The sequence below is a fragment of the Anopheles coluzzii genome, chromosome X (assembly GCF_943734685.1).
Source record: "Anopheles coluzzii chromosome X, AcolN3, whole genome shotgun sequence".
Taxonomy (NCBI): domain Eukaryota; kingdom Metazoa; phylum Arthropoda; class Insecta; order Diptera; family Culicidae; genus Anopheles; species Anopheles coluzzii.
In genome coordinates, this window is record NC_064669.1 from 7,035,345 (window position 1) to 7,062,240 (window position 26,896).

At 49.3% G+C, this 26,896-nt stretch overlaps 3 protein-coding genes across 6 annotated transcripts in view; 1 reads left to right on the top strand and 2 right to left on the bottom strand.

The window, feature by feature from the left end:
- The window catches only part of LOC120954892 (uncharacterized), an 85,379-nt gene extending 75,013 nt beyond the window's left edge, over window positions 1–10,366 (bottom strand). The window contains exons 1-2 of one of the 4 annotated variants that reach the window (XM_040375223.2): window positions 9,186–10,366; window positions 1,378–1,481 (exon numbers count right to left, since the gene is read on the bottom strand). The gene's annotated coding sequence lies outside the window, so the exon portion shown is untranslated. Of the gene's footprint in view, window positions 1–2; window positions 1,343–1,364; window positions 1,482–9,185 lie in introns of those variants that run through there. The other 3 variants (XM_040375216.2, XM_040375251.2, XM_040375232.2) reach the window with 3 other exon arrangements.
- LOC120958800 (ras-interacting protein RIP3) overlaps window positions 1–26,896 on the top strand; it is a 230,308-nt gene that overhangs the window by 97,704 nt on the left and 105,708 nt on the right. The window lies entirely within an intron of this gene.
- LOC120959313 (E3 ubiquitin-protein ligase Ubr3) overlaps window positions 14,344–26,896 on the bottom strand; it is a 51,990-nt gene continuing 39,437 nt past the window's right edge. The window contains exons 6-10 of the mRNA XM_040382615.2: window positions 20,002–25,246; window positions 17,715–18,397; window positions 17,502–17,633; window positions 17,279–17,418; window positions 14,344–17,204 (exon numbers count right to left, since the gene is read on the bottom strand). Coding sequence (XP_040238549.2) covers window positions 17,087–17,204; window positions 17,279–17,418; window positions 17,502–17,633; window positions 17,715–18,397; window positions 20,002–25,246 — 6,318 coding nt within the window. The 3' untranslated portion in view covers window positions 14,344–17,086. The remainder of the gene's footprint in view (window positions 17,205–17,278; window positions 17,419–17,501; window positions 17,634–17,714; window positions 18,398–20,001; window positions 25,247–26,896) is intronic.

The following is a 26,896-nucleotide window of genomic DNA, read 5'->3' on the forward strand; positions in this document are numbered from 1 at the left end:
ACCACGTACGCGCTCTCTATTCTTTCGCAATGGGGCGTTCGCTCCGCACCGCCAAAGGCTGCCACTTGTACCATACCCGTACGCCCGGCGGTGTAAACGGTCTGTGTGTGTGTGGCTGGGGCGCTGCACAGACTGCGGGGCTTTGCTGGAAAATCCGAACCGGAAGCCGGCGGGCCCGGGATTAGATTTGATTGAAGCTGCTCGACCACGGCCACCACGCAGAGGCGTGGCTGCCGTAACGCGCGCTGCGGCGTATGATTGATTGATGAAAGTCACCGAAACCAGAGGAAGCAGCAGCAGCAGCAGCAGCAGGGAAATAGGAAACAAAAACTTGCGGGGCCGCAAAAAAAAACCAGTGCAGTGGTTTCGAGTTTCGGGCTACACTGCGTGTCGTGTTGACGAAGAGAGCAGGAGAATGAAAACAAACTCTCACATATACACTCACACACATACACACACACATAGACGGCCCAGTCAGCACTCCGGAAACGCAGAATTTGGAAGTGTATTTCAAACCGGCGAATTTGTCGCAACGGAAGAACTAGCCACTAATGAACCTTTATCGAGCGTGAAAACTTGGTTGAAATATGCACGCACACGCACGCACACGCGTCAAAACCTGTACCAGAGGACGGACGATGAAAGGGTTTAGAGAATTGCAAACAAAACCGATTTTACAGGCGAGCAGACGCGAAAGAAAAAACTCGGAAGCTTTTTAGGCCTTTGGCTTTGGCACGGGGGAAAAACAATGCAGAGCTTTCCAAAAAAAATTCGAATGTAAACAATGTGTGTTCGCCGCGTGCAACATGTAAACCATCGTCAATTAGAATTTTCATGTTGAGCATAACATTTTTTTTTTATTTCTTCAGCATGATTTTCGACACTTCCATGGGCTGATGGCATCGTATGAACACCGGAGACGCCGAATCTCATAACCCGTTGGCAGATGACGTGTTGAAAAACATGGTGAAGAAATAAAAAAAGTATGTATGTATTGGTGTGTGTATTTGTGTGTGTGTGTATGTGTGTGTGTGTGTGTGTGTGTGTGTGTGTGTGTGAGTGTGTGTGTGTGTGTATTCGTGTGTGTGTGTGTGTGTGTGTGTGTGTGTGTGTGTGTTTGTGTGTGTGTGTGTGTGTGTGTGTGTGTGTGTGTGTGTGTGTGTGTATTCATGTGTGTGTGTGTGTGTGTGTGTGTGTGTGTGTGTGTGTGTGTGTGTGTGTGTGTGTGTGTTTGTGTGTGTGTTGTAAAACAATGTTTACGTTAGAAAGTAACTTTTAAAAACAAATATCACAAAAAAAGCATTCCAATAAGACACAATAAGTCAGCCACTGCTGGTTCTAAACAGAACGCGACAGCATTCTACACTTCAAACTCACACGCACACACCAGAAACACATCAATCGGTTGATAGCTGGCCGCCCTCGCCGGACATTGGTAGAATAGGGGCACCGGTAGAGAGGAAGCAAAGAGCCCGGAGAATCTGCAAAAAAAAAATTAAAATTAAGCAAAAAGAAAATGGTCAAAACTGTCGCATTACTATTTACAGCGAATTTACAGGCAAATTCACCTCAAAGCATGTTGCGTGAGGTTTGTTCTTCTCATTCTTTTTCGCTGTTATTGTTATTATTATTATTATTATTATTATTTTGTTCCGCCCAACTGTCAAAGTGTACGTGGCGCGATCTTATTCTGCCTTGCTCCCGCGGGCAGTTTGTTAAAACCGGGATGGTTTTGCCAGTATTTTCTTCGCCATTTTTTTTTTGTTATGCTTTTTTTTCCTCCCTCCCACAGGATCCACCAATAAGCAAATAATGTGCCGCACCGTCACATCGCAAGATGGAGAGCGCGAGCGCCCGCACAAGGGGAATGAGAATAATTTTTGAGCGATGTGCTTGCTTGCTTCCGCTTCTTTCTTGCTGGCCCCAAACCCGTCCTTCCCCGCAGCACATCTGATTGGAACATAACAATGGGACACAGCTCCTTTTTGTGGGCACAATTTCATGCCGCACTGTTCGCAATTTAGTTGCAGCGGGGAGCAGCAGCAGCAGCAGCACGGACGGATTACCCGATTGGGGCGACTGCTTTTGACAGGCTGCTTTGATTAGTTTCAGGGCCTCCCGATTCCCCCCCCCCCCCATTCAAATCCGAACCGAAGCTGGCAAATGGAACCTTTCCGACGGTGCCGTGTTGACATTCGTCCGGGAGCAGGCAGTAGTATAGATTGCGCTGGCAAGCATAGCTTTGCAGGCAGCTGCTGAACATGCTGCCCATACATTTAGCTGCCGTGCTGCCGGAAGGGGCAATATTCCAGCCCAGCTTGTCGCAACCACCGAACCACCGGGCTGCTAATAATGATATTAGCAGCAACAAAACCCCGCTAGTAAGCGGCGCGTGCCGTACAGATTGCATAGTGCCGGGCGGAACGGCCTCTCGCGGGAGGATCGCTCGAGAAACATTTGCCATCGATAGCGACTCTCTGCTCGACGCATCTGGTTCTGGTGCGGGTGATTTTTGCTGCAACGATTTCCACAATGATTGGCTCTTCTGGCGCCTACGTTTGCGGCGACCTTACAAGCAGCTTTTACCTTACAAACATCTTCCGTCTATTGTTCTCGACTGTTCATTTGCTCGGCACAAAGTTCGCGGGAAAACGATTTGTTGCAGAGAGCTTCACTGATTGATTGCTGGTAGAGAGCTATTGCGTGACATTGCGAGCAAGCATTTAACAGAATCAAAGCGAATTGAAATAAACATAGCATATCGAGCAGCACAAAATTCATTCGAACGCTGAACATTCGAACTTATTAATTCACACAAACTGGCTGGTGCGGGTTTTAAGGGCTTTGGGGCGTTTGTGCCAAATAAGCGGCCCTTTTTTTTCCTTGGAATGCTGGAATGACATTTCCACGAGATTGCTAGGCGGACTAAACGTCGCGTGAATCGATACAAGCACACAGTAGGCTGAAATATTGTCCGACAATTGAATTTCAACCATTCTTTTTTTCCACAGTTTTGGGATGTTTGAGGCAACATACTTCATAGTTTAATTAAAAATGGTTCTACCACCCATTCGAAAAAGGCAAACAAATAACCAAAAATCACTGGTTGTTGGGGATGTACTGGTATTGTGAATTTCGGGGCAAAAACACAGCTGAAAACGGGTTTTTTCGCGAGAAAGTTCGATTTTTTTCAATGCTAGTATTGAACTACTATAGCTTAGTTTGACGTTTACTAATCGATGGACTGCAAAGCCCACTCGAGTCAAATTGTGTACACTATATACAACAGATAACGCACAGAACATTTGTATTTGTACTCTATCCGCGCAAGGGCTCCAGTAGATGCGGGCCACAATACAATGCTAGCGTATTCCAGCAGCGGTCTGGTTAGTGTGCAGTTCAGTGTCCAATCTGACTGCGTATGACCGCCCACATAAATACGATTTCATCCACATTGACATCCAAAACACGTTGGAATTGCTCTCCCCATGTGCCAATAATACATATTTACATGCTTTGGCTTTTGTAAAACAACATGTTCATCAAGTTATGGCTTTAAAAATATATTATTTAAAAACAGCAAATGAAATAAATGGCTTGAGACAGGCCTGAGTACCTAGAAGTCCACGGTGAGCTGCTTCTATGCAGCCCGCGGCACAACTTTCAAACCCTTAATGAGATTTAAATTTAAAATTAAAACCCAAAATAAAAAAAAAGAAAAGATTAATGTATCCTTTAGCAGCTTTCAAACGATGAAATTACGTCAGAGATTTCTATTGTTATTTGGTGCAACAATTATATTTGATTCAAAAAACTTATCTTTGGAGTAGAAAATCTGTCAAGAAGAATGATGCGTCCTTTTCGTAAGAAATTATAATAAAAGAAATTTTAAATCAGAGCAGCTTTTCTGCACCTACTAGGGATAATCCCATTTCAATCTTCTTCATTTGGCACTAACGACCCCTTAATTAAAATGTGTGTCAGCTACAATAGACTTGAATAATCTGCAGATTTTCACATCCCTGTTTCTCACCTTCGTCAGATGTAAATTAAAGGTCTAGCGTTATTTATGTTTAAGTTGTTCATTTTAAGTTGTTCATAATTAAGAATATGTATTGATTATTTAGGGCTATTGCCCGATAACGTAGATAAATTAATAAATAAATATATAAAATAATCATCAAAATAATAATAATAATAATAATAATAATAATAATAATAATAATAATAATAATAATAATAATAATAATAATAATAATAATAATAGTAATAATAATAATAATAATAATAATAATAATAATAATAATGATAACAATAATAATAATAATAATAATAATAATAATAATAATAATAATAATAATAATAATAATAATAATAATAATAATAATAATAATAATAGTAATAATAATAATAATAAAAATAATAATGATAATAATAATAATAATAATAATAATAATAATTATAATAATAATAATAATTATAATAATAATAATAATTATAATAATAATAATAATTATAATAATAATAATAATAATAATAATAATAATAACAATAATAATAATAACAATAATAATAATAATAATAATAATAATAGTAATAATAATAATAACAATAAAACATTCAAAGGATGATAATGATTGAATTGAACATTTCGAGAGATTTTGAAAACACACATATTGGATAAAAAGGATGAATCTTCAACGTGAAAGTATGGGCACTACTAATTTAAAAAGGGTAGTTCCCGGCTAAAACTAAAAAAAAATAAAATAATATTGTGCTCAAGATTACTAGAGGGCGCAACAGCTAATGGGCCCTTTTCCCTTTCAAGACAGCAGGCTGAAATTTCAACCTGTCAGCTGTTTGCATTGTATAGCAGTTTTCGAGCAGCTATCAAAGTGGGTATAAGATACAGGTGGGCCTATGCCAAGGTGTATGTATTTAGAAGGTTGGTATTTTTATCGCTTCTACTGGATGACATAGATTCTAGATTCCATAACTTCAATGCACCATGGTATAAATGACAAATACGACCTTGTTTTCATATTTTTCGAGCAGGCACTTGCATATAATTCTAGCTTTGAGGCTGAAAAATCGCAGACTAATGAGTGTTCATGCTATGGCTACGATGGCACCATATCCATATAGGAAATTTGAAATGAAACTTGACCTGTTAACAGGCATGGATGCACAACAACTTCAATCGGGAAATAAATAGTCTCGTGAAAGAATAATTAAATGTATTACATGTTTAGGTAAAGGGACCATGTACTTGGATCTTCTTCTTCTTCTATTTAGCGTAACATCCTACGCGGACAATGCCGGCCCCTATACAGGCTTTCGAGACTTAATTCATTACCACGTAGCCGGATAGTCAATCCTTGCTACGGGGGGACGGTCCTATTCTAGGACTGAACCCATGAACCCATGACGGGCTTGTTATTGAGTCGTTCGAGTTGACGACTGTACCACGGGACCGCCGCTGGTACTTGGACGTAGAAGTTTGTTTTATACAAAATTTCGGGGCAGATTTGGAGTATAAGATGTCAAAAATCGATCAAAATCCAATATTTAAGCAGATAAAAAAGAAAAAAAGCGTTGAAAACCTGATAAAAGCCCATTAAATAAATTCTGCATAAGAGGATATTATTGGCCTCTGGGTAGAAATTAGTAAAATAGAACAAAAACAAAACTAACAAACAAAATGATTGGCAGAACAAATAGAAAGAGATACCAGTGCCAAAAAAAAGGTCCCATACATTGAGGCTACAATTGGACTTGACTGCTATTTAGCAAACTCACACACACACTCCTCGTGTAGAAATACATTAAGCGAGAAAAGGAAACAATAACAGCATCTAAATGAAAAGCTAATTGCGCCCTGGCAGCTCGGAAAGCGGAAGATCCTTTTCCGGGTACCGTTGCTTTGCGATCGCTTTTGCGCGTTTGTTGCCACCCTTGCTGGTGGGAGATAATAAAATGGCCCGCAACCATCCCCTTTCCACCCACCCCCATCGCTAGTAGCAACAAACTGATAGGTAGTCCTGTTTTTTTTTTTTTACTCTTGATGGGGACAATTCTCTTTTCAACGATAATCACGAACTGCGAGCGCTTGCAAATAGAATTTTCAAATTTCCTCACCTCACCCGCGTTTTCGAGGACGGAATGTAATCATTTCTCGATTACCGCACCGAGCAGATCCGTACGGGAAAGATGCCGCTAGTAAAAACAGTAGAAAAAAAAAACACACACACACACGCACACATATTCACCGCAACAAACAGAAGCTCCGTCCAGCCCGTTCGGTGATGGTCGCCTGGCAAAGTGTGCCCGATCGATTGTTTGTACTGACTGTTTGCAAGTTCCAACCGTTGCTGCGGCTGCTGCTGCTAATCAACAAGATTGCGAGCAAACAAGCACATAAAAAGAAATCCCTTCATACCGGTTTTTTTTTTTTGTTTATGCCTCCCTCTGTTTTGCCCCTCCACCCAAAGCTCAGGTCGAATTGTGCTGCTGTTGTCGTTTCGCTTTGATTTTGTTGTTGCTGCTGCTGCTGCTGCTGCTGTGTTATTGCAATTTAGCTATTTATTGCTAACCGACGTGCAGCAGGGCAGGCACACGTTTCCGATTTCTGGCCAATTCGTCGGTTCAGACGAACCCGGGGGTTCGCCGGTACGAACGCATGCGAAATTAGTAACCCATGGCAAAAAAGGCGCCACACACCCGTAGTTAAATTATCGACACACACACACACACACACACACACATCTGCACGATAGTAATCAGATTGTTGGCTATGCTCGCTCCCTCTCTCTCTCTCTCTCCCGTCTCTCGCTCACATCCTTTTTCTGTATTTGCTAAAAATTTGACCTCGTTTGAAATGTGAAACCGAACAGTCCCGTGCTAACCCGTCCGGCTGCTAAGAAGTTTCGCATCTTCTATCGCCTCCCTTCCGCCCGCACGCGCTCCTCCTTCTGCACCCCTTTAATCGACATTGCAAATATATATATATATAAGAAAAAAAAATACACAAATGGATGGAAACACCTCTGCTGGCTTTGCCAAACTGTGCAACATTCGTTATTGGCCAAGGCCCGATCACGTTTCGCCGCGCTGTGTTTGATTTGGATTTTTGATTTGAGACTTTCGAGCCGATTTCCAAGCAACCAGCAGCGCGCAGTGGCTCCGGAGTCGTTCGGATTGCTGATCGGCCACCCATCTGGGGCTGCTTTTGCTGACAAGCGTGTATTCTAGACTGGCGACCGTTTTATTTCCGTATTTGTTTGGGTTTTGGTGCTGTTTCTTTTTTTGTTTTTTATTCGCTGTTTCTTCCTGCTTTGCGACAGGCACGCGCAAAATATTCAAAACACACACCCAATCTCGGCCGGATTGGTTAGTTTGTGTTTTTTTATATTTATATATTTATATTGCCGAATGTAAGGTGTAAGGCGACGAAACTCACACAGCAAAAAAAAACCAAAACCTCCTCGAAAACGTTTTAGTGCCCAAATTGATTCTTCCTCATTTGGGGGGGGGGGGGGTGAATAGACGAGTGTGGGGGAGGTAGCATCCTTTTTTGTTGTTGTGTTGCCTATTTGCAGTTTCCATTTCGCTTCGATAGCGTGCTTCGCCCGGAACCAGTTTAGAGCGGGAAGAAAAACAACAACCCTTCCGCTCGTAGTACCTGTGTGTGTGTTTCTTTGGGAGGGGTGGAGGGGGGAGGGATGGGGAGGCTTAGTCAACGTTCGGCAAAGCCGGCCAGCCTTAATGCAATAAGATTGCTTTTGGGCTGCAAAACAGAACCAAAAAATGCCCGAAAAACTTCTCACCGGCTACAAAACGGTTCAAACATCAAACGAAACGATGCCGCGATTCCGTCAGGCGCAAACACACAAGCTGTACATTTTCATACGCCCGCTGTACCACACACCACACGTACCTAGTGCGCTGCACTGAAAGTGAAAGCATAAAATCATCACATTTCAAACGTGAGGATTCGCGAATAAACACATCACTCCCTCCCCGGCCGGCTCTCCATCCCGGTTTAAACCCACGTGCGTCGACATATTCATTGAAGGAATTGCTTTTCCATTCCCTGTGTGTGTATGTGTGTGTTTTTTTCTGTCTGTCTGCGAGCCAATGTTTCTTATCTATAACGCGACTGTTTGCGCGGAACGAAAAAGGCACTTATCCCTTATCTCACAGGTTGACGAACAAAATATATATACACACACACATATAGAGAATGAATTTTCTACTTCTTCTTAAGCAACTTGTATGCACATACACACGCGGGAAGGGATGATCTTGTGACACAATGTTTATTTTGCAAACATAAATAGGGATGTTTTTGTTCAGTTGTGTTCAGGATTTGATACCAGCCCGGGGGGATAAGGTTGACTTTTGAGAAACTTGCACGCTACCACCGGCACCATCTGTGCTCCGCTCGGAAGGGTCGTTGGTTCACCATTTAAATGACAGCAGAGCATCAAGCTTGATCATTTTCCAAAGCGTGTTCTCCAGCATGCATGTAATGCATCGAAAATGGTGGCCAACTTCAAAACAAAAAAAATAAACCATACAAAAACAGTAACAGAAAAAAGGCATAGCTTATAGCTCGCCGCTCGGGGATCCGATGATTCAAAAACAGTCTGGCTCGGTTGAACGGTGGATGAATCTAATGTTGCAAGTGATTGAAGTTTGTTTTGGATATGGGGGAAGCAGAATGCGTTTTGTGGGAGGGAGGGGGGGTGGGGGGTAGCGCAATGATCACGGCTCGGTTTGCTAACACAGTGCTGGCGTGCCCGAGAGTGGGCAATCGAAGCAAACAGAATGCTTTTATCGATAAAGTTGAAATCGATAGCGGTCCACGAATGGGAAAATGGTCCAAAGGGATGAAAACGATTTGGTCTTTTTTTTTTTTTGTATCACACTCAAAGGAAACACATATTATTTGAAAATGGACGCGCGAATAGACAGCACTTTTGTTGCGCTATTAATGCACTCGAGGAGTTTATTGTTGTTGCGTTGCCATTCATGATGAACAACAGTGTTGCTCAATGTGAAAGCATATCAATTGGCAAAGGCAACAGTGCCATGTAGGAAACAAAGTATCAGGGCATTAAAGAATTAATTTACACTAAATTATGAACTTTAAACCACCGCTCTTGGTGGACACACCTACCTACCTGCACAAAACTTGAGACGAATATTCAGGCGTTCAAACCTTTTCGTTGTTCACGTTTGATTGGTTGCTAGAGTGAGGGTTTTTGGTTGACAATTTTCCGTACTTCAATTTTCACTTTGTCCAAAAACAAAAAAAAACAACAACAACAACAACAAAAAATCTCACAAACTGTGACAAAAAACCGATCGCTTTTGTTTTCACATGCTTGCGAATTCGTGTAAAATTTCACAACTTCCGGTAGCACTACCGCGCGTCTACTTGCTGTCACTCGCACATACACACACCAAATACTCAAAACACATCAATCATTCCTCTCATTTCTGAAACTCATACACGGCACACACACACTGGTGAAGGCTCGATCGTCCCGTGCTCTGCCGAGTGGTGTGCGCGTTGATCGGTGTGAACCGTTTCCACTGCAATTCGATCGCTGCCGGCGGGGCGCGAAACAACACAACCACACAGAGCCAGACAGACCAGGTGACCAGGAGTAGTACTGGCACGCGGCCGCACTGCTCAGCTGTTCGACAACAACTGGCCAAGCTTCGGGTGCAGCTGTTAAGAGCCGTTTAATCGTGACCGTGCTATCACACTACCCGCAGCCGGCTAGCAGGCCTGCTCGAACGCTGCGCCACGTTCGTGCACTGTTCGGCTGTCGTTCGGGGCGATAAAGCTCGTGTGCCGGCTGTTCTGTTTTGCTGTTTTTGTTGCCTTCCTCGCGTTGGTTTCGGAAAATTCACTATGGGCGCGTTGGTGGTGGTTGGTTCATCTTGCGATGCTCTTAAGCACTTGAAGATTACATTCCTTTTTCATATACATTTAAATGGTTTTCTTATTTGCATGAAAAGAGCTGCTATTGAGTAGGACTTTTGAATGATGTTTTAAAATAAGTTTTAAACATATCGGGATAAATGTCTCCGCATCACTTTGCTAAGCTATGGCAGCACAAATTTCCTTCGCGGTCGCATGGTGGACCGACCGACACTGAACGTTCGGCATCATCTACCCGCTCTGGGGGCGTGCACGGTGGAAGTGGAAGTGGAAGAGAGAGAGAGAGAGGGAAAGTAAAAGCTTTCGCCACGATAACGCACACGCGAACGCAAGGGAAACAAACATTACCTTTCCTGCCCGCACAAACGCACCAACGCATATGATCCAACGCAATAAACACACGATTATCGGGAGCTCGGCTCAGTGCTATAAGAGGGGAGGGGAAGGGGAGGGGAGGGGTGTGGCTCGGAGCAAAAGCAGGATGGTTAACTTATGACTTGTTTTTGTGTTTGCCACAGTGACAGCACAGGAGGTTCTGGTTAATCACACAAATGGGTGTATTAATTTCACGCATAGAGGGAATGTATTTGGGAAGACGTTCCAATTATGGGTGCAATAGGTTCCAACGATGTGCGGATGGCATTGCAGTGGAAACTAATTTTTGGGTGAACTTTTTGGAATTGCTTTGCAGAAATTGTGCTTTAACCTTCGCTTAAAATATCGTTGCCTTTTTTAAGCATGTTTCGGTTTCAGTTAAGCTACAAGTCCTTGTTGCGGCTATTTGAAAGCAAAAGTTTGGCTAGCAGCAAGAATATCTTACCGATAAAGTTAAAATAGACTCATTGAAAAGAAAGAAGTATCAAACGAACTGTTTTAAAAAAGATCCTCAGTTATCCAAATCCAGCAGTCGATGCTGATTGGATGATACTTTATTTCCAAATTCAATGCCTATTTGTAGCTTATCTGATGCCTATTTGACGTCTAACTGATGGCAATTCGAGGAACATGCTAAACGATACTTAGACAATGCCATTTGGATACCACTTCAGTGCAAGTTTGATGCCATTTTGCTTCGTTTTCTATGTTCGCAATCTGACTTAAGCGGTTGCGCTAACTAGTAATCTTGAAAATAATATTTACTTTTCTGGGTGTTTTGTTAGCCGAAAGTCTGGAACTAGCATGTTTCTCCTTAGCACTACACGTGCTTCTCGGATGCAGACTAAAGTATGATTGCGTTCAAACATCTTTCGAAATGTTCAATTCTTCTCCGATCGAAATTTCATACGAAAGGGACTCGTTGCTTTTATCAACAGACTTGCTGCTTCAAAGAATTACCTGTTAAGGCAGGGCTAGACTGTCTGCGTTTGATGCACTGAGCCGAAAGGGAAACCCTTGGTCGAATACAACAATTTGAGTGGTAGCTTTCACTTGTTACGATGCCATACTTCTGAGAAATGCAACAAGCACGTAAGGCAAAGTTAATCATGAGTGTCCTTGCTCGGGAGAGCACGACATCTTAACGCCAAATTTAGTCCAACAAACAAGACGAGATAGATACAATCGGTTTAGTCAAACACAGTTTTAATCGTTTCATTTATCCCGTTGTGGCTTTCGTTCTTTATTAGTGTTGGGTAAATCTTATTCCGATGCCTGCATCGGGATGAATCTTTAAAGTGATGCAATGAGTCTGAAACTCGGTTGGAAAGATTCACCAAACCCAAAGATGCATCAATCTCGAAGGATTCACAAATCTCTAAGGATCCATAAATTTCCAAAGTTTCAAAAGGCTTGAACTTCTTCTTATTATTCTTCTTGGTGTAACAACCTACGTGTTCATGCCAGCCAATACAGGCTTTCGCGACTTCTTGGAAAGTATCACGCATCCGGATAGTTTGTTTTGCTGCGGGGAGACGGTCTATGTGAAGCTTCGCCGGGCATGTTGTTCAATTGTGCGAGTTAACCAATTTACCATGGGATCGCGCAATGTATGTATTTTGAAAATCATACATATAATAAAGATTCATGAATCCTTGGAGGGCGGTCCCGTGGTACAGTCGTCAACTCGAACGACTCAATAACATGCTCGTCATGGGTTCATGGGTTCAGTCCTAGAATGGACCGTCCTCCCGTAGCAAGGTTTGACTATATCCGGCTACGTGGTAATGAATTAAGTCTCGAAAGCCCTGTATAGGCCGACATTGTCCGCGTAGGACGTTACACCAAATAGAAGAAGAAGAAGAATCCTTGGAAATGTATAAATCTCAATGGATCACACATGAATGGGGTGCGCGCAGTGCAAGGTGAGAGTATCGAACTTAACGTCGGAATCGTTCGAACCTCACAGGTCCGAGGCAAGGTGAGGGACTCTCATGTCAGCTCTTCAACATCTGCTCTTCAACATCGACATCATCGGCAGGACAGCAGCGAAGGTGTGTAAAGCATACACTCGACTCAAACACGAAGCAGCAAGAACTGGATTGAGAATCAATGCGACGAAGACGAAGTCTCAGACCAGCTTGGATGCAGTGTATTAGTTGATGCCATTCTCCAAACTCGAAGTGGTAGATGATGGTTTTGCTTTCTTAGGACGGTCGTTACTTCGGACAATGACATCAGCAGCGAAATCCATAGACGCGGGAAATCGTGAATACTATGGGCTTCACTGACTGCTGAGATCCCGAAGAATTCGAGCCCGCACGAAATGTGATCCGCCCGGTGGTCCTCTAGGGACATGAGTGTAGGACCATCAGAGTGGAGGATGCAAACGCTCTGGACGTGTTTGAACAACGCATCCTCCGGACCATCTTTGGCGGTGTGTTCGAACATGGAGCGTGGAGGTGAAGGATGAACCGAGCATCCTGAAGGTGGCGAAGGCTGGCAGGATACGATGGCTGGAGCATGTTATGAGGATGCCGGACTCTTCATCAAGATCCCCAGTGCGTCATAAAGCGCAGGAGAGCACAAGGAACGAGATAGCTAGATCAGGTGAAGCGAGACCTATCGGAAATCGGGCGTCTACATCGATTGGAAGCTGCAACCAGGGACCGAGCATCCTGGGACCGAGTCTTGGACCATCCGATTGGAGGATGCAAACGCTCTGGGCGTGTTTGAGCGACGCATCCTCCGGGCCATCTTTGATGGTGTGTTCGAACATGCAGCGTGGAGGAGAAGGATGAACCGAGCATCCTGAAGGTGGCGAAGGCTGGCAGGATACGATGGCTGGAGCATGTTATGAGGATGCCGAACTCTTCATCAAGATCCCCAGTGCGTCATAAAGCGCAGGAGAGCACAAGGAACGAGATAGCTAGATCAGGTGAAGCGAGACCTATCGGAAATCGGGCGTCTACATCGATTGGAAGCTGCAACCAGGGACCGAGCATCCTGGAGAATGATTGTTGGCCGAGGGATTTATGAGTCTTATGGTTTCATGAATCTTTGAAGATCCGTTTATTTCTAGAGATTCATGAATCCTTGTAGATTCTTCAATCTTTAGAGATTTCCTCAATCCTTAGAGATTTCCTGAATCGATTCGAGATTTGAACCACTTATCGCTGAAAATTCATATGTATGAATCTCAACGAACGTTTCATGAAACCCAACCCTAAACTTAATGGACGTTGGAGTTTTCACATTTTTAATTGCTTAGATTTAAATTTTAGAAATTAAAGGGTCGAATTTATCGAAAACAGTCCTTAATTGTTATGCCGGCCCCAGTTGCAGTTATTTTTCATCTACAAATAAAATATGAAAAAAAAAAAATAATGGCATTTGTTTCTCATCCTACCTTAGCTTACAGAAAACCAATACTTGCACTTTGTGGGAACCGAATGAAGCGGAACGTTGGGTACGTCTTGACTCCTAGACACAACCAGCATCTAGTTTCGCTTGAGTAGCTCTATTTCAAACAGCACCCATCGGTTTCTTTTCAAATAAGCAGCAGAGATCACACCGCACATCGTACCGGGTGGTTTCTTCCGCCCTGTTTACCGGCGATGGTGAATGAGTTGAGCAATGTTCCTAGATTTACCACACAAGACAGAACGTGGGTCGACCATACGTTCCCAGGCACACAGCGCTGGGATTAAAGCAACGGGGAGCATGTTTGTCGCCCCCAATCAATATTACATTTCGTTCTTGGAAATTAAAATTGAAACAAGCACGCGCACCCACTCGGGGGCTAAATTAAATATGGGTAAGAAAGCGATAATAATCGTTCATCACTGGCATGTGATATTATCGGCCACCGGGTGCGGGAAGAAACTGCAGCAAATGTATTCAGGGATAAGGTGCAATCAGCAACCAGCAAGTTGTAGGAAAGGATATTCCGTTTCGGATGATAAAAAGTGATTGAAAGAGTGAAAAAAAACACACAAACGCACACACACACATCAACACAGAGCCACGTATGGAGCATCCGGATTTTCTTGACGATGCATACAATCTTACATTTATCTAGCATATTACAACACTACCTCTCCTTCAATATACACATTTCGCAGGGATTATAAACAATAGCGGGCGGGGTAATAATAATAATAATAATCATATTTTAAAAAAACAGTGGTAGGAGGGCACAGGGTGTTAGAGAGTATATAAACGTAATTCTCATAATTGTAACCGTAAACAATAATAAACCGCAACGTAAGTAACCTAAGAGTAGTTGTGTCGCATGCGTATGCATAAAGAAGGAGCAGCGGCGCACGTGTGTAACGCGCTTGGAGGATGGAGTAGCTGACATATCGTCACCTCCGGGAGGAGACACACACACACACACACGCACTGCTCCTTATCTCATCCTGATTCTTAATGAACGAAACAAACCAAAAAAAAAAAATAAACAACACACCGAAAACAACGAATCGACGAATTCGATTCGTACACAAAAACTTGCGAGTAGCATCACTTACAGGGTAACTTACGAGTAAGATGTGGGGGTAGGGGGGCATTATGATGAGGGTTACCGGGGGTCCTCACCAGCATTTCTAGACAACCTTACCCTGCCTCCCCCCCTTTCCCCTGTCCCATCCCAAGACTATCTACCAATAATTCGTTAACCAGGCTAAATTCTCGCTCGCTACACATCGTTAAATTTCATATTCTAATAGATTTATTTCCCCCATTCCCCCCCCTCCTTTGCCTCTCATGCACCGTATTAATCCGGCTGCGAAACACTAAACAACATGTGTGCGGGGGCGCTCGGTTTGTGTCTCTGTCACGTTTTGAGTTGTTTTTTTGCGCGCGCCTTGCACGCTTTGGAAGTGCAAAAACAGTAACGACACGCACACATATATTCATTCGCACCCACACACCCACACACACACACACACATTACCATTCAAACAGCCAGGGACACACACACACACATCACAATAGTAGACCAATTAGGACAGGAGGGGTGAGGTGTGTATAGAGGAAGGATTTTAATTGAGTCCAGAAAAGCTTTTTCATTCCAAACCGCCACAAGAACGTCTCGTTATATCGCTCTTCCCTCATTGACGCTTTCTCTCAAACTCTCTCTCTCTCTCTCTCCTCTCTCTTTCTCTGAGTATAAGATGCGTTATACTTCACGTGAGAGAATTCTATTCAATAATGTATCTAGCGCTACAGTGTGTGAACCGTAATAGAGCAGCATACTACAATACACGTAGAACTCTAGTACAGCACACACACACACACACACCCACATATACCACGAGTGTGGGGATGGAGGGGCTAGGGGGGCTGCTAATATCATCCATTGTTCCTCTTCCTCTTCTTCCTCTGCTGCCTTCTAAGTCTCGTTTCGTTCCGTGCACTCCCGGGCCCCGATAAGCGTACCGCGAATGCTCGTAAGTATTAACGCATTTCCCGTACTGCTGCCATTCGCTCTGAACCACTGCTAACCTAACCACAATGCACACGCCTTTTGTTTTCGCCTATTAATAGTACACAACACTATCTAAATGGTACATATAGAGTGGTTTTATATATGCGTGTGTATATATATATATATGTATATATATGCATTTATATAAGCTCCTACATAAATATGAATGTGTGTATGCAGAGCCTCGGTTGCCTGGTCGAACGGCGAGAAACTAAATCATGCGAAACGTGGCGATTTTCAGCTTCATTTTTGTTTTGCTTTCATTTTTCAAACCTTTCATCAAAAGCAGCGCTGCGCTGCGACAACCAAAAATCAAATAACAAACATATATTGTTTCTCCGTGTGTGTGTGTGTGTGCGTGTGGGTGTGAGAAAAGAATAACGGCCGGAGCACCGACTTAATAATGCATTTTTTTTGGTAGGGTTGGATTTGGGTCCAACTGAAGGTGGAGACAAACATAAATCGCAACAAGACAGTGCGGTACACACACACACAGACACACACACACGAAAAGGAGTATATATATATCACAATTTCGTCACACAATGCTACCAATTTTGATGTTTACGCTTTAACGGTCACAAAACGGGGAGTTTTGCCTTTCCTTCGAAATTCATCGTCACCTTAATATCTCTATCGCGCTCTCTCTCTCTCTCTCTCTCTCTCTCTCTATCTCTCTCTTTGCATTGCACGTGCTGAGTACTTGTGTGTGTGTGTGTTCCCGTTGGGCCGGAGGCGGATGTTTGGACGCAAAGGAAGGGAAGAGCGTGGTGAGCGAGTATGTGCAGACCGAGAGCCTGCGTCCTGGATGGGGGAGTGGAAGGTTCAAACAGCGATGGGGACACACTGCACAACACACATCGACGAGCAGCGTCGCGATCACTCACACACAGTGTTCGCGTCGCCCCTCGGACCTGTGCTTTTTCGTTTTCGTTTTTGTTTGCCGTGCCATGGCGAAGGTGTCTCGCGCCCGCTCACTGTCGCGCATCTTTTCTCTGGCAAATGCTCCTCGAAACCCTTGCTGTAGTTGTAGAAAAATATCACAAAACGTACATACACATACACACAGACACGCATACACTCAAACACACACACACGCGCGTGGATCGATCGCTGGCTCTAGTTGCGCCTTTCGCCCCACAGTGCGCGTTCGTGGCCATGTGACTCCTTGGCGATTGCAACTTGTCCTGTGTCCTGTCCCCGGTTCCCGGGCTGTCTGGATTGCTTGTATGCCGATGTCTGTTAATGTCTGCGCTGTGTTTTTTTTACAGCGAATCCCGATGCCACACCCAGTTGTGTTTGGTGTGGGCGAACCGGTGCGACAGCCACTGCGATTCGAGCAGATTGAACCGATCCTCGCTAAGATACAGTGGTTTGCCGCGCCTAAAATCAAATTCAGAGCAAAGCAGTGGAGCATTAGAAAAGCGGGCGTTCTAACGCACACAGGGCAGACTTACTTTAAATCACGATCCTCCTCGTCGTAGTCGTCCAGGTAGAGCGAACCCCACAGGCACGCCCGGTGGCCCCGAATGACGATGATGTAGGTCGAGGTGATCACGAGAAAGATGCCCGTCCCGCCGCCGCAACTAATGGAGTGCTGAAGTGAGAGAGACAGAGAGAGCAAAGGAATGAGAATGAGAATTCCTGTGCCGATGGGCCTTCAATCCCTCGATTACTTACCCGCACTGCCTCGCAGTAGTCCCGCACCTTGCAGCACGACTGCTTGATGCACACGATCGTGCCGCACAGCAGACAGATGGAGCTTTCCTTCGGCACGTTCTGACACTTCTGGCACGGTTGCTCGTGATAGTACTGTTTGCGGGGGGGAAAAGGGCAAAGAATTAGCAACACCGAAACCCACATGCAAAGACCCACACACTCCCACCCACTTACCGTAAACAGCCGCTCGTACTCGCGGGGCAGCCCGAGCAGCTTCGGCTGGCGCCAGTCGATGTGCTGCTGGACGATCAGCGACCGGGTCGACTCGTAGGTCGGGCGCAGGTTGCGCAGCTGGTCGCACCAGTTCTTCGGCAGGGCCAGCTCGGTCCCGTGCAGGAAGCAGAGCGCCCTGCTCGCGTTAAACTTGTCCCAGTCCATCGAGACGGTCACCAGCTCGAGGAAGTAGACGAGCCGGGCGAACTCGAGCTGCGGCCCGGCAATGTCCGGTATCTCCGCCCGGTAGATGTGGTGCCGGAGCAGGGCGGCCACGCGCAAAAATGGCAGACAGAGCCGCTGCAGCCGCTTCTCGTACACATCCAGGTTGAGGCGCTTCGTGGTGCCGCCGCCGCCACTGGTCGACTCGTAGCCACCGTCGCCCTCGCCACCGAACTCGCCCATCAGCACGCTGTCGCTGCGGATGTGCCGGCAGCGGTCTAGCTGGCTGAGCACGAACGCCATCGCGACGCCGATGTGCGGGACGCCCCGCTCGCGCACCACCGCCGGCGGCGGCTGGGCGGTCGGTCCGTACCGCCCCAGTATCTCGTCGCACTCCTCCTCCGTCAGATGGGTGCAGAGCTGCAGGACGATCTGGTAGTACAGCAGGTTGTACGTCACCTTCACGATGCAGGTAAAGTAAGCTAAAAGAGAGAGAGAGACAGAGAGAGAGAGAGAGTGTAAGAATGTTGCATGATACGGGGCGAGGGGCAGCACACCCTTCTCCCTCCTCCTTGCTGGGAAAAATTGATTGATTGGGAACCAATTGATGGGAAAAATTAAGTTTTCGTCAAAATCGATTCCAGGCTAGCTTCGAAGTTTTTTGGAATCGATTCCGAATACCAGGTCCGGAATCAGTTTCCGGAAACGATTCCGGAATCAGCTCTGGAATCGAAATGGGCTCCGTAATCGGTATCGATTCCGGAACCGGTATCGGAATCGGTTCCTTAATTGGTTCCGAAATTGTCTCGGAATTAGAATCGGCTCTGGAATCGGAATAGGTTTTGGAATCGGTTCCGGAATTGGAATCAGTTCCCGAATTGAAATCGGTTCCGAAATTGGTTCCAGATTCGGCTCGGGAGTTGGCTCCAGAATTAGAATCGGTTCGGAATCGATTCCGAAATCGTAGTCGGTTCCAGAATCGAAATCGGTTCCAGAATTGGTTCCGGATTCGGCTCCGGAATTGGTTGCGGAATTAGAATCGGTTCCGGAATCGAAATCGGGTTCGGAATCGTAGTCGTTTCCGGAATCGGAATCGGTTCCGGAATCTCAATTGGCTCCACAATCAGAATCAGCTTCAAAATCGGAGTCCGTTTCGACAACTCCATAAGAATCAAAGCCGCATAAGAATCAAAATGTACTTGTAAGCGATCCATTCTCATGGCGATTCTCGGAGTGATTTCGCTTCTGAAACATCTTATTTCAATTCAAGAACTGATTCTCATTCCGGATCCAATTCCAATTCTGGAGTCAATTCTGATTTGGCACCGGAGTCGACCTCGGAATCGGCTCCAGAGTCAACTTCGAACTCGGCTCCAGAGTCAACTTCGGAATCGGCTCCGGCATTGGAATCTAATTCCAGTATCAAAATTGGCACCGGCATTGATAAAGAACACGGAATCGGAATAGGTTTTGGAATCGGTTCCGGAATTGGAATCGGTTCCCGAATTGGAATCGGTTCCGAATTTGGTTCCAGATTCGGCTCGGGAGTTGGCTCCAGAATTAGAATCGGTTCCGGAATTGGAATCGGTTCCGAAATCGTAGTCGGTTCCAGAATCGAAATCGGTTCCAGAATTGGTTCCGGATTCGGCTCCGGAGTTGGTTGCGGAATTAGAATCGGTTCCGGAATCAAAATCGGGTTCGGAATCGTAGTCGTTTTCGGAATCGGAATCGGTTCCGGAATCTCAATTGGCTCCACAATCAGAATCGGCTTCAAAATCGGAGTCCGTTTCGACAACTCCATAAGAATCAAATCCGCATAAGAATCAAAATGTACTTGTAAGCGATCCATTCTCATGGCGATTCTCGGAGTGATTTCGCTTCTGAAACATCTTATTTCAATTCAAGAACTGATTCTCATTCCGGATCCAATTCCAATTCTGGAGTCAATTCTGATTTGGCTCCAGAGTCAACTTCGGAATCGGCTCCGGCATTGGAATCTAATTCCAGTATCAAAATTGGCACCGGCATTGATAAAGAACACGGAATCGGAATCGGGTAGCTCCAACTCTCCGCCACCACTCCTTACCTTGATCGAGATGGAGCGGCGCGAGCAGGATGAACTTGAGCAGCAGCGCGGTCGGATCGCTGATCAGATCGGGTATGGTTTCTGTGTCGACGATCGTGCTCGTGGCGGCGGCCGCTTTCGTCGTGTCGGCAGTGGCGGACGCTGCCGCCGGCGATGACACGGCGGCTGAAGGCGAACCGGCGGCTGCAGCAGCAGCACCGTCGGCCGTTGTGCCGGACGGCGCTCGCAACAGCATGTCGCGCAGAAACTCCGTGTACTGGTCTTCCGCGTCGTTCCAGTCATCCTCCTCCTCGTCATCATCATCATCCTCTTCCTCCTCGTCGTCATCATCGTCATCATCATCGTCCTCCTCATCGTCCCGCTCCTCATCCACACGCTCGTCGTGGCGTGCAGCCTTCGTGGTGGTGTTGCTAGCGGCAGCAGCAGTGCCAGTGCGGGCCGGAACCACCGCCAGCCGGTCGAAGGACGCTTCGTGCGCTTCCACGCCCACCTCCACGCCGTCGTACGCGAGCTGGATGCCGGCGAGCCGGGACCAGGAGTGCCACGGCCAGTCGTCGCCGACCTTGAACCGGATCGGCCAGTCGTCGTTGATCATCAGCCGGACGTGCAGCGACAGCACGTGCAGCAGCGGCACGATGCAGTCCCGCTTCGGCTTGTACCGGATGTCCTCGGTGCTGCAGAGCGAGCCGCCCCGCTGGATCACCTCCGCCTCCAGGTTGGTGCGCGCGATCGACAGCACGAACGAGAACAGGCTCTGCAGCGTCACCGGATAGCTCTTGATGATGCGCTGCGTGCAGGCGGTAATGTTGCCCATGGCGCGCCCCATCGCCTCGCAGAACTTGCTCGCCATCGGGGCCCGCTTGCTCTCCTGGAACAGCTGGATCAGCTCGAGCACGAGCGTGTGGTGGGGCGGCGTCGGCGCCCGTATCAGCGGCGCCGGCCGGTCCAGCGCCGGGCTGAGCGGCAGCACCGAGTTGGCGAGCTGCCGGCACACGGGACAGAAGAACTCGCCCAGCTCGACGTTCAGATTGTTCGGGCTGCGGGGCGTGTGCAGCGACTTGAGGTACGCGTCCTGGCAGGACAGGTGCACGTGGTGCCCGCAGGACTGGATGTGCACGCCCCCGTCCCAGCCGATGTTGTGCGACAGAAACCAGGACGTCTGGCCGAACTTCCACTGCAGCAGCTCGATGCGCTTGTTGAACTCGCTCGCGAGCGTCACGCTGTCCGCGAGCCGGGCCTGGTCGTCGCGGGACAGGGGCAGCGCGAGCCGCTCGGGGCGCGTGCGCCGATGCCCCACCACGCTGCTCGACTCGACCAGCACGACCAGCCCGATCGGGTTCGTCTCCGTGCTCGGGCCGGACGTGTTGCAGATGATGCAGTCGTACTCCTTCTCGCGCAGCGCTTCCGCCTGCTGCTCCTCCGCCGCCTGTCGCTCCGCCGCGGCCCGTGCTGCCGCTGCCGCGGCCGCCGCCGACTCACCGTCGGTTCCTGCCGCCGCCGCCGTCGCTGCCGCCCCCGCTGACTCCTCCTCGCCGAAGCCGAAATCCATGCCGGACGAATCGCCGCCACCGCCCATCGAGGCCATCGCGAGCAGCATGAACCGCTTCTGCCGGTTCGCGAACTCCTCCATCATCTTCTTCTGCCGCTCCTTGGCCCGCTTGGTGCGCTCCTCCTTTTCGCGCGCCTCGCGCGCCTTCTGCTCCGCCTGCCGCTCTCTTTGGTTCGGCCACAGCTCCGCCCGGATCTGCTCGATGCGCACCGCGCACGTGGCGTCCAGCGCGGCTATCTTGCGCAGCAGATTGCCGATGAAGAACGGCCCGTCGCCGATGCGCGAGTCGGAGATGCGGCCCCGGCCCCGTTGCGGCGGTGCCCGCTGCTGTTGACTAGTAGTTTTCTCGCCACCGCCGCCGCCGCTGCTGCCGGCGGGCGTCTCCTCCTCGTCCAGCTCCATCTTTGCGTGGTCGCCGTCGGGCTGCTGCCGCTGACCGGTGCTGGACGACGACGGCACGCCCGTCCCGGAAGGTTGCTGGCTGCTGCCGCTGGTCGATGCAGCACTACCGCCGCTACTTGCTGCCGCCGCCGTCAGCTCGTCCTCCGTTTCGTCGTCGAGCGAGAAGCTGTCCAGGGCCCCGCTCAGCTGCGAGTGCAGCTTCAGCAGCAGCGAGATGATCGACTCCTCCAGCACGATCGTGTCGCTCTCGCTGTTGCCTTCCCGGCCGGTCGGCCCACCACCAGCGCCCTCGCGCATCGTCATCTCGCCGACGCCACCCGCACTACCGTGCTGGTGCTGGTGCTGCTGCTGCCGGCCGTGGTGGTTCGCCATCATGCTGCGCCGCTTGAACCGCGTCCAGTTCGCCTGCCCACCTCCCGCACCACCACCGCCCGCCCCACGTGCCCCACCAGCACCGGCAGCACCGGCGCTGCCACCACCCGCCGGCTGCAAACTGCGATGGTAGTGGCGGGGCGTTTGCTGCGCCAGCGACTGCGCCCCGTGCTGTGCACCGCCTGCTCCTCCCCCTCCTACTCCGCCTCCAACTCCTGTGCCCGCTGCGCCGCTGTGATGATGGTGATGGTGATGGTGCCGATGGTGATGGTGGTGATGGTGGTGATGGTTCGCGTGGTAGTAGCTCTGCAGCTGGTTCGGCTGCTGCGGCACCACGCTCAGGTTGCCGCTCGTGCCAACCGCCGTCGCTGCCGTGGCGGATGGTGACGACGACGACGATGCCGCCGCCGCTGCCGCCACCGCCGCCGCTGCCCGGTTAAACGGCAGCAGCATACCACCGGTCGCTTCCACCGCACCAGCGCCAGTCGCACCGAACACGGGCGGCGTCAGGGCACGCTGCTGCTGCTGCGGTATCGCTATCTCCTGCCCGCCGACTTCGCCACCCGGCACCGGCACAAACTCGTGCCGGATCATCAGTTCCACGCCGGTCGGGCCGCCCGCCGGCACATCGTCCGCCGCCTCCTCCACGATAAACTCGGTCGCCCGGGCCGGACCGCCGGCGCTGTCGCCGACGCCGGTGGCGGTGGCGCGTATGAGCGACCCGGGCCCGACGCCCGCCGACGGATGATGGTGATGGTGGTGATGGTGGTGATGGTGGTGATGCAGCAGTCCCCCACTACCAGCGCCACTCGCCGCCGCACGCCGCCGGCCCAGCTGCACCGAGCGGGTCCGGCTGCCGACCAGCGTGGCCCGCGGCACGATCGACTGGATGTCGGCAATGTCGGTCGCCTCGTCGCCGCCGTCCTCGTCGTCCTCGTCCATCCGGCGGCGGCGTGCCCCGTTCTCGGACGGGCGGCGACGCCGCCGGTCTCCCCCTTCGCCCTCCTGTTCGGCTCCTTCGTCCTCGCCACCGTCGTCCTCCGCCTCGACGTCGATGTACTCGTCCACGTCGGCGGGCTGGACGACGTTCGCGTTGCCGATGCTGCTGCGCCTCCGCTCGAGCATCAGGTAGCGGGCGCGCATCGCCAACAGTTCGCTCGGCTGCTGCTGCTGCTGCTGCTGCGCGTCATCCTCCTCGTCCTCCTCCTCCACCACAACGTCCCCGTCCGAATCCATCACGTGGTAGGCGGGCATGTCTTCGTCCTGTGGTTCCACCGTCGTCGTCGTCGTCGTCGTCGTCGTGGTTGCTGTCGCCGTCGGTGTTGCGCCCGGCTGCTGCCCAAGCAGCCGCTGGAACAAATGCCAGCGGCGCCGTCTCGCCTCCATATCGCTCGCGATCGGCTGCCCACTACTGCCCGTTCCATTCTCCTCCTCTCCCTCCCCCTCCTGCTCCTGCACGTGCTCTTCGTCGTCTTCCTCTTCCTCCACCACCATCTGGCTGGTGCTGGTGGTCGATGCGGCCGGCGGCGCATGGATGGCGGCCGGTCGGCGCGCGGTAAACACGAGGCCCGCGTTCGCCATCGGCGTCAGGTCCTGCGTCAGCGGCACCACCTCCACGCTGTTGATGGCACGCGCCGGCACCAGCCGCTGCTCGACCCCCGCAGCCCCGGACGGCCCTCTGCCTCCTGCCCGCTCCACCGCACCACCCTGGCCGGCAGTGGTCGGGGCCGCTCCGGCACCGGCCGCCGGGTCGCTCTCCGCATTGCCGCCAATCATCATGAGCGTCTCGTCCTCGGACAGGTCCCACTCGACGTCACTGTCGAACGGGGGGCTGCCCCCGTCCAGCGGCCGGTACGACACGGGCGAGCGGCGCATCGCCGGCAGCAGCGAGATGCGCTTCACCGTCATCTTCAGATTGTCGCTCAGACAGTTGCTCGGGTAGCAGTTGAGCAGATCGGGCACCGGCTCCCCGCCGCACCCAATCACCGATGGGCGGCCCGTCTGCTCCTCGATCGTTTTGCTCGTGGCGGCCGGTTCCGCCGTCGACCGGCTGCTGGCCGGCTCCCCGCCGTTCGCTCCGCCCGCATTGCACACCGCCATCTCGAGCAGAAAGACGGCGAGCGCGAGCAGATGCTCCGACACGTTGTGCTTGTGCACCGCCCGGTAAAAGATGGCCAGCAGCGTGGCGTGCAGGATGCGCGAGCCGAGCAGCGCGCCCGGATCGCTGTACGCCGGGCCGCACGAGCCCGGCAGCCGGAACGGGGGCCACAGGTTGCCGCTCCGGGGCATCTTGCCCGCCTGCTTCACGTACGCGCCGAACCGGTCGAGCGAGTTCTGGAAGTCGCGCCGATGCACCGCCCGCAGCAGCACGTGCAGCGGATCGTAGTGGCGCTCCCAGACGGCCGGCACCGGCATGAACAACCCCTGCTCGAGGTTTTCCGAGCCGACCGGCGGCGGCCGGTAGATCGACAGCTCCTTCAGGTAGCGCTCGAAGTTGCGCGTGTGCGCGTTGCCGCTCCGCTCCGGCATCAGCTCGAGCAGCTGGCTGTGCGTCTTCTCGCCGGTCGCGAGCAGCGCGCTGATCTCGATCATGCACTGCGTCGTCTCGTCGTTGCCGAGGTTGATGCGGGACGTGATGAGCGTCGCTAGAAAGGTGAGCAGCCCCTCGAGCATCGAGTCCTGCTCCATCTCGGGCGGCGTGCTCAGCACGCTCATGCCGAGCCAGTCCTCCACGCCGAACATCAGGATGCACTCGCTGACGAACAGGTTCGGCGGCAGCTGGGTCGCGCAGATCTGCAGGAAGAACAGGTCCATGTCGACCATCGAGTTGCAGAAGTTCGCCTGGATGTACGTCATCGCCTGGCCCTTGATCTGCAGCCCGTTCCGCACCCACACGCCGGACAGGATCTCGTAGAATAGGCTCTGCGCGCAAAGGAGAAGAGGAAGAGAGAGAAAAACTGTTCAGAGAGTGTTGGAATAGTCTAGCTAAGTGATGCCAGCGCAAAACATTAGCATGTGGGAAACATTGGAGCACCAGTCCAGCATCGCAAATGCTTATCGCGTGCCAACACTTTAAACCCGTTCGTGAAGCGTTCTACACGCCAAGCGCTGCGTGCATGATTAGACATATCACACTGCTTTGGGGGGGGGGGGGGGGGGTTTCCCCGTGTTACTAATCGTTCCTGCAACATTATATTCGTTTGGCAACAATATGCGCAGCTTATCAAAGGCAAAAGGTCAGCCCGATCCAGGGCCCAGCTGCGATGCAGCCAGCAGGCCAGTCCTGCTAAAACTATCGAACGGTTGTTATGAACGTGTGTGTGTGTGTGCGCGCTATGGTTTTCCCATGTAAGAATTTTGATTAACCAAATGTGGTTTGCTGCCTTTTGATTTTCCTTTTTTCTCATTTTTTCTCTCTTCCCTAACATACTTTCCCCCATCTGCCATGGGAGCTGAGGAGGTTCGCTGTTTCGCGCACAAATGTATTTATATCGAAATGGTTTACCCATAAGAAGCGGAAGCCGAACGCAATCTAAAAAGGGGAGGGACCATTGAGCGAGTTTGGGAAGTCAGCACAACAAATGTGATGCCGAACAGGAAGAATTCGGAAGATGTCAGATTGGCATGGCATGGCAAACTAACGCTTGTTTATGATTAACTCTTTACGGATTAAATTTGAAGTAAAATAAAATTGTTCTTCATTCAGTTCAAGATACATTTCTTACTTTTTACAATGCATTATTAGTCTTCTTAAAACGGATAACAATTAGATTGTTAGGATCTAGGAAGAAATTGCGATGTATTTTTTTTTACTCCAGCCATAAATATATTATCAGATTTTGCTGCTTTTTACCTAGAGGTTACTTTTTTCCTTAGATTTTCCAACTATTTTTTGAGAAAGATGGCCTGTTTTCTTCGTACCGATGGGTCCTCTGCGCCATGTCCGTTGTGTGACAGTATAAAAACACATTTTGAGGAGCTGTTTTAAGTCTTCCAGCACATATTTTAATCATTCCTTTGGTTCGGTTCCTTGCGCGTCTTCATTCCTTGCTAGTGTTTGGATGATCTGGCTTCTTCAGAAATATTTGCAAATCATCTCCACATCTTTCTGGGGGTCCCGGAGATCTGTTTTGACCAGCTTCCAAGCAATTCTGGATCTCAACCAATTCTGGCTCCCAACAAATTCTGGGTTTATACAATGAACAAGACATAGTTCACCAGTTTGCACAATATGGCACGCATACATGAAGCATTGCGAGAGATATACGCATTGAAAGATGGCCAGTGACTTGTGAAAAGCAACTAAAGCTAAGTAAGATAACGTCATTCGTGATCAATTATTATCTTCACTGACTTAATGCAATTCCATATCCATTTATAATATGGTACCAATCACACAAAATATGTTTCAAAAACATCTTCAATCATTTAGCATTCTTGTAGATGTGAGGACAACTTCGATTACGGATGTTCGGCATATACAAATCTTCTCTGACTAGAAAAATCAAAGCGACATAGAAACTACAACAGGCCAGGGTATTTATTTCCAGGAGTTCATGAATCTTCGAGGAT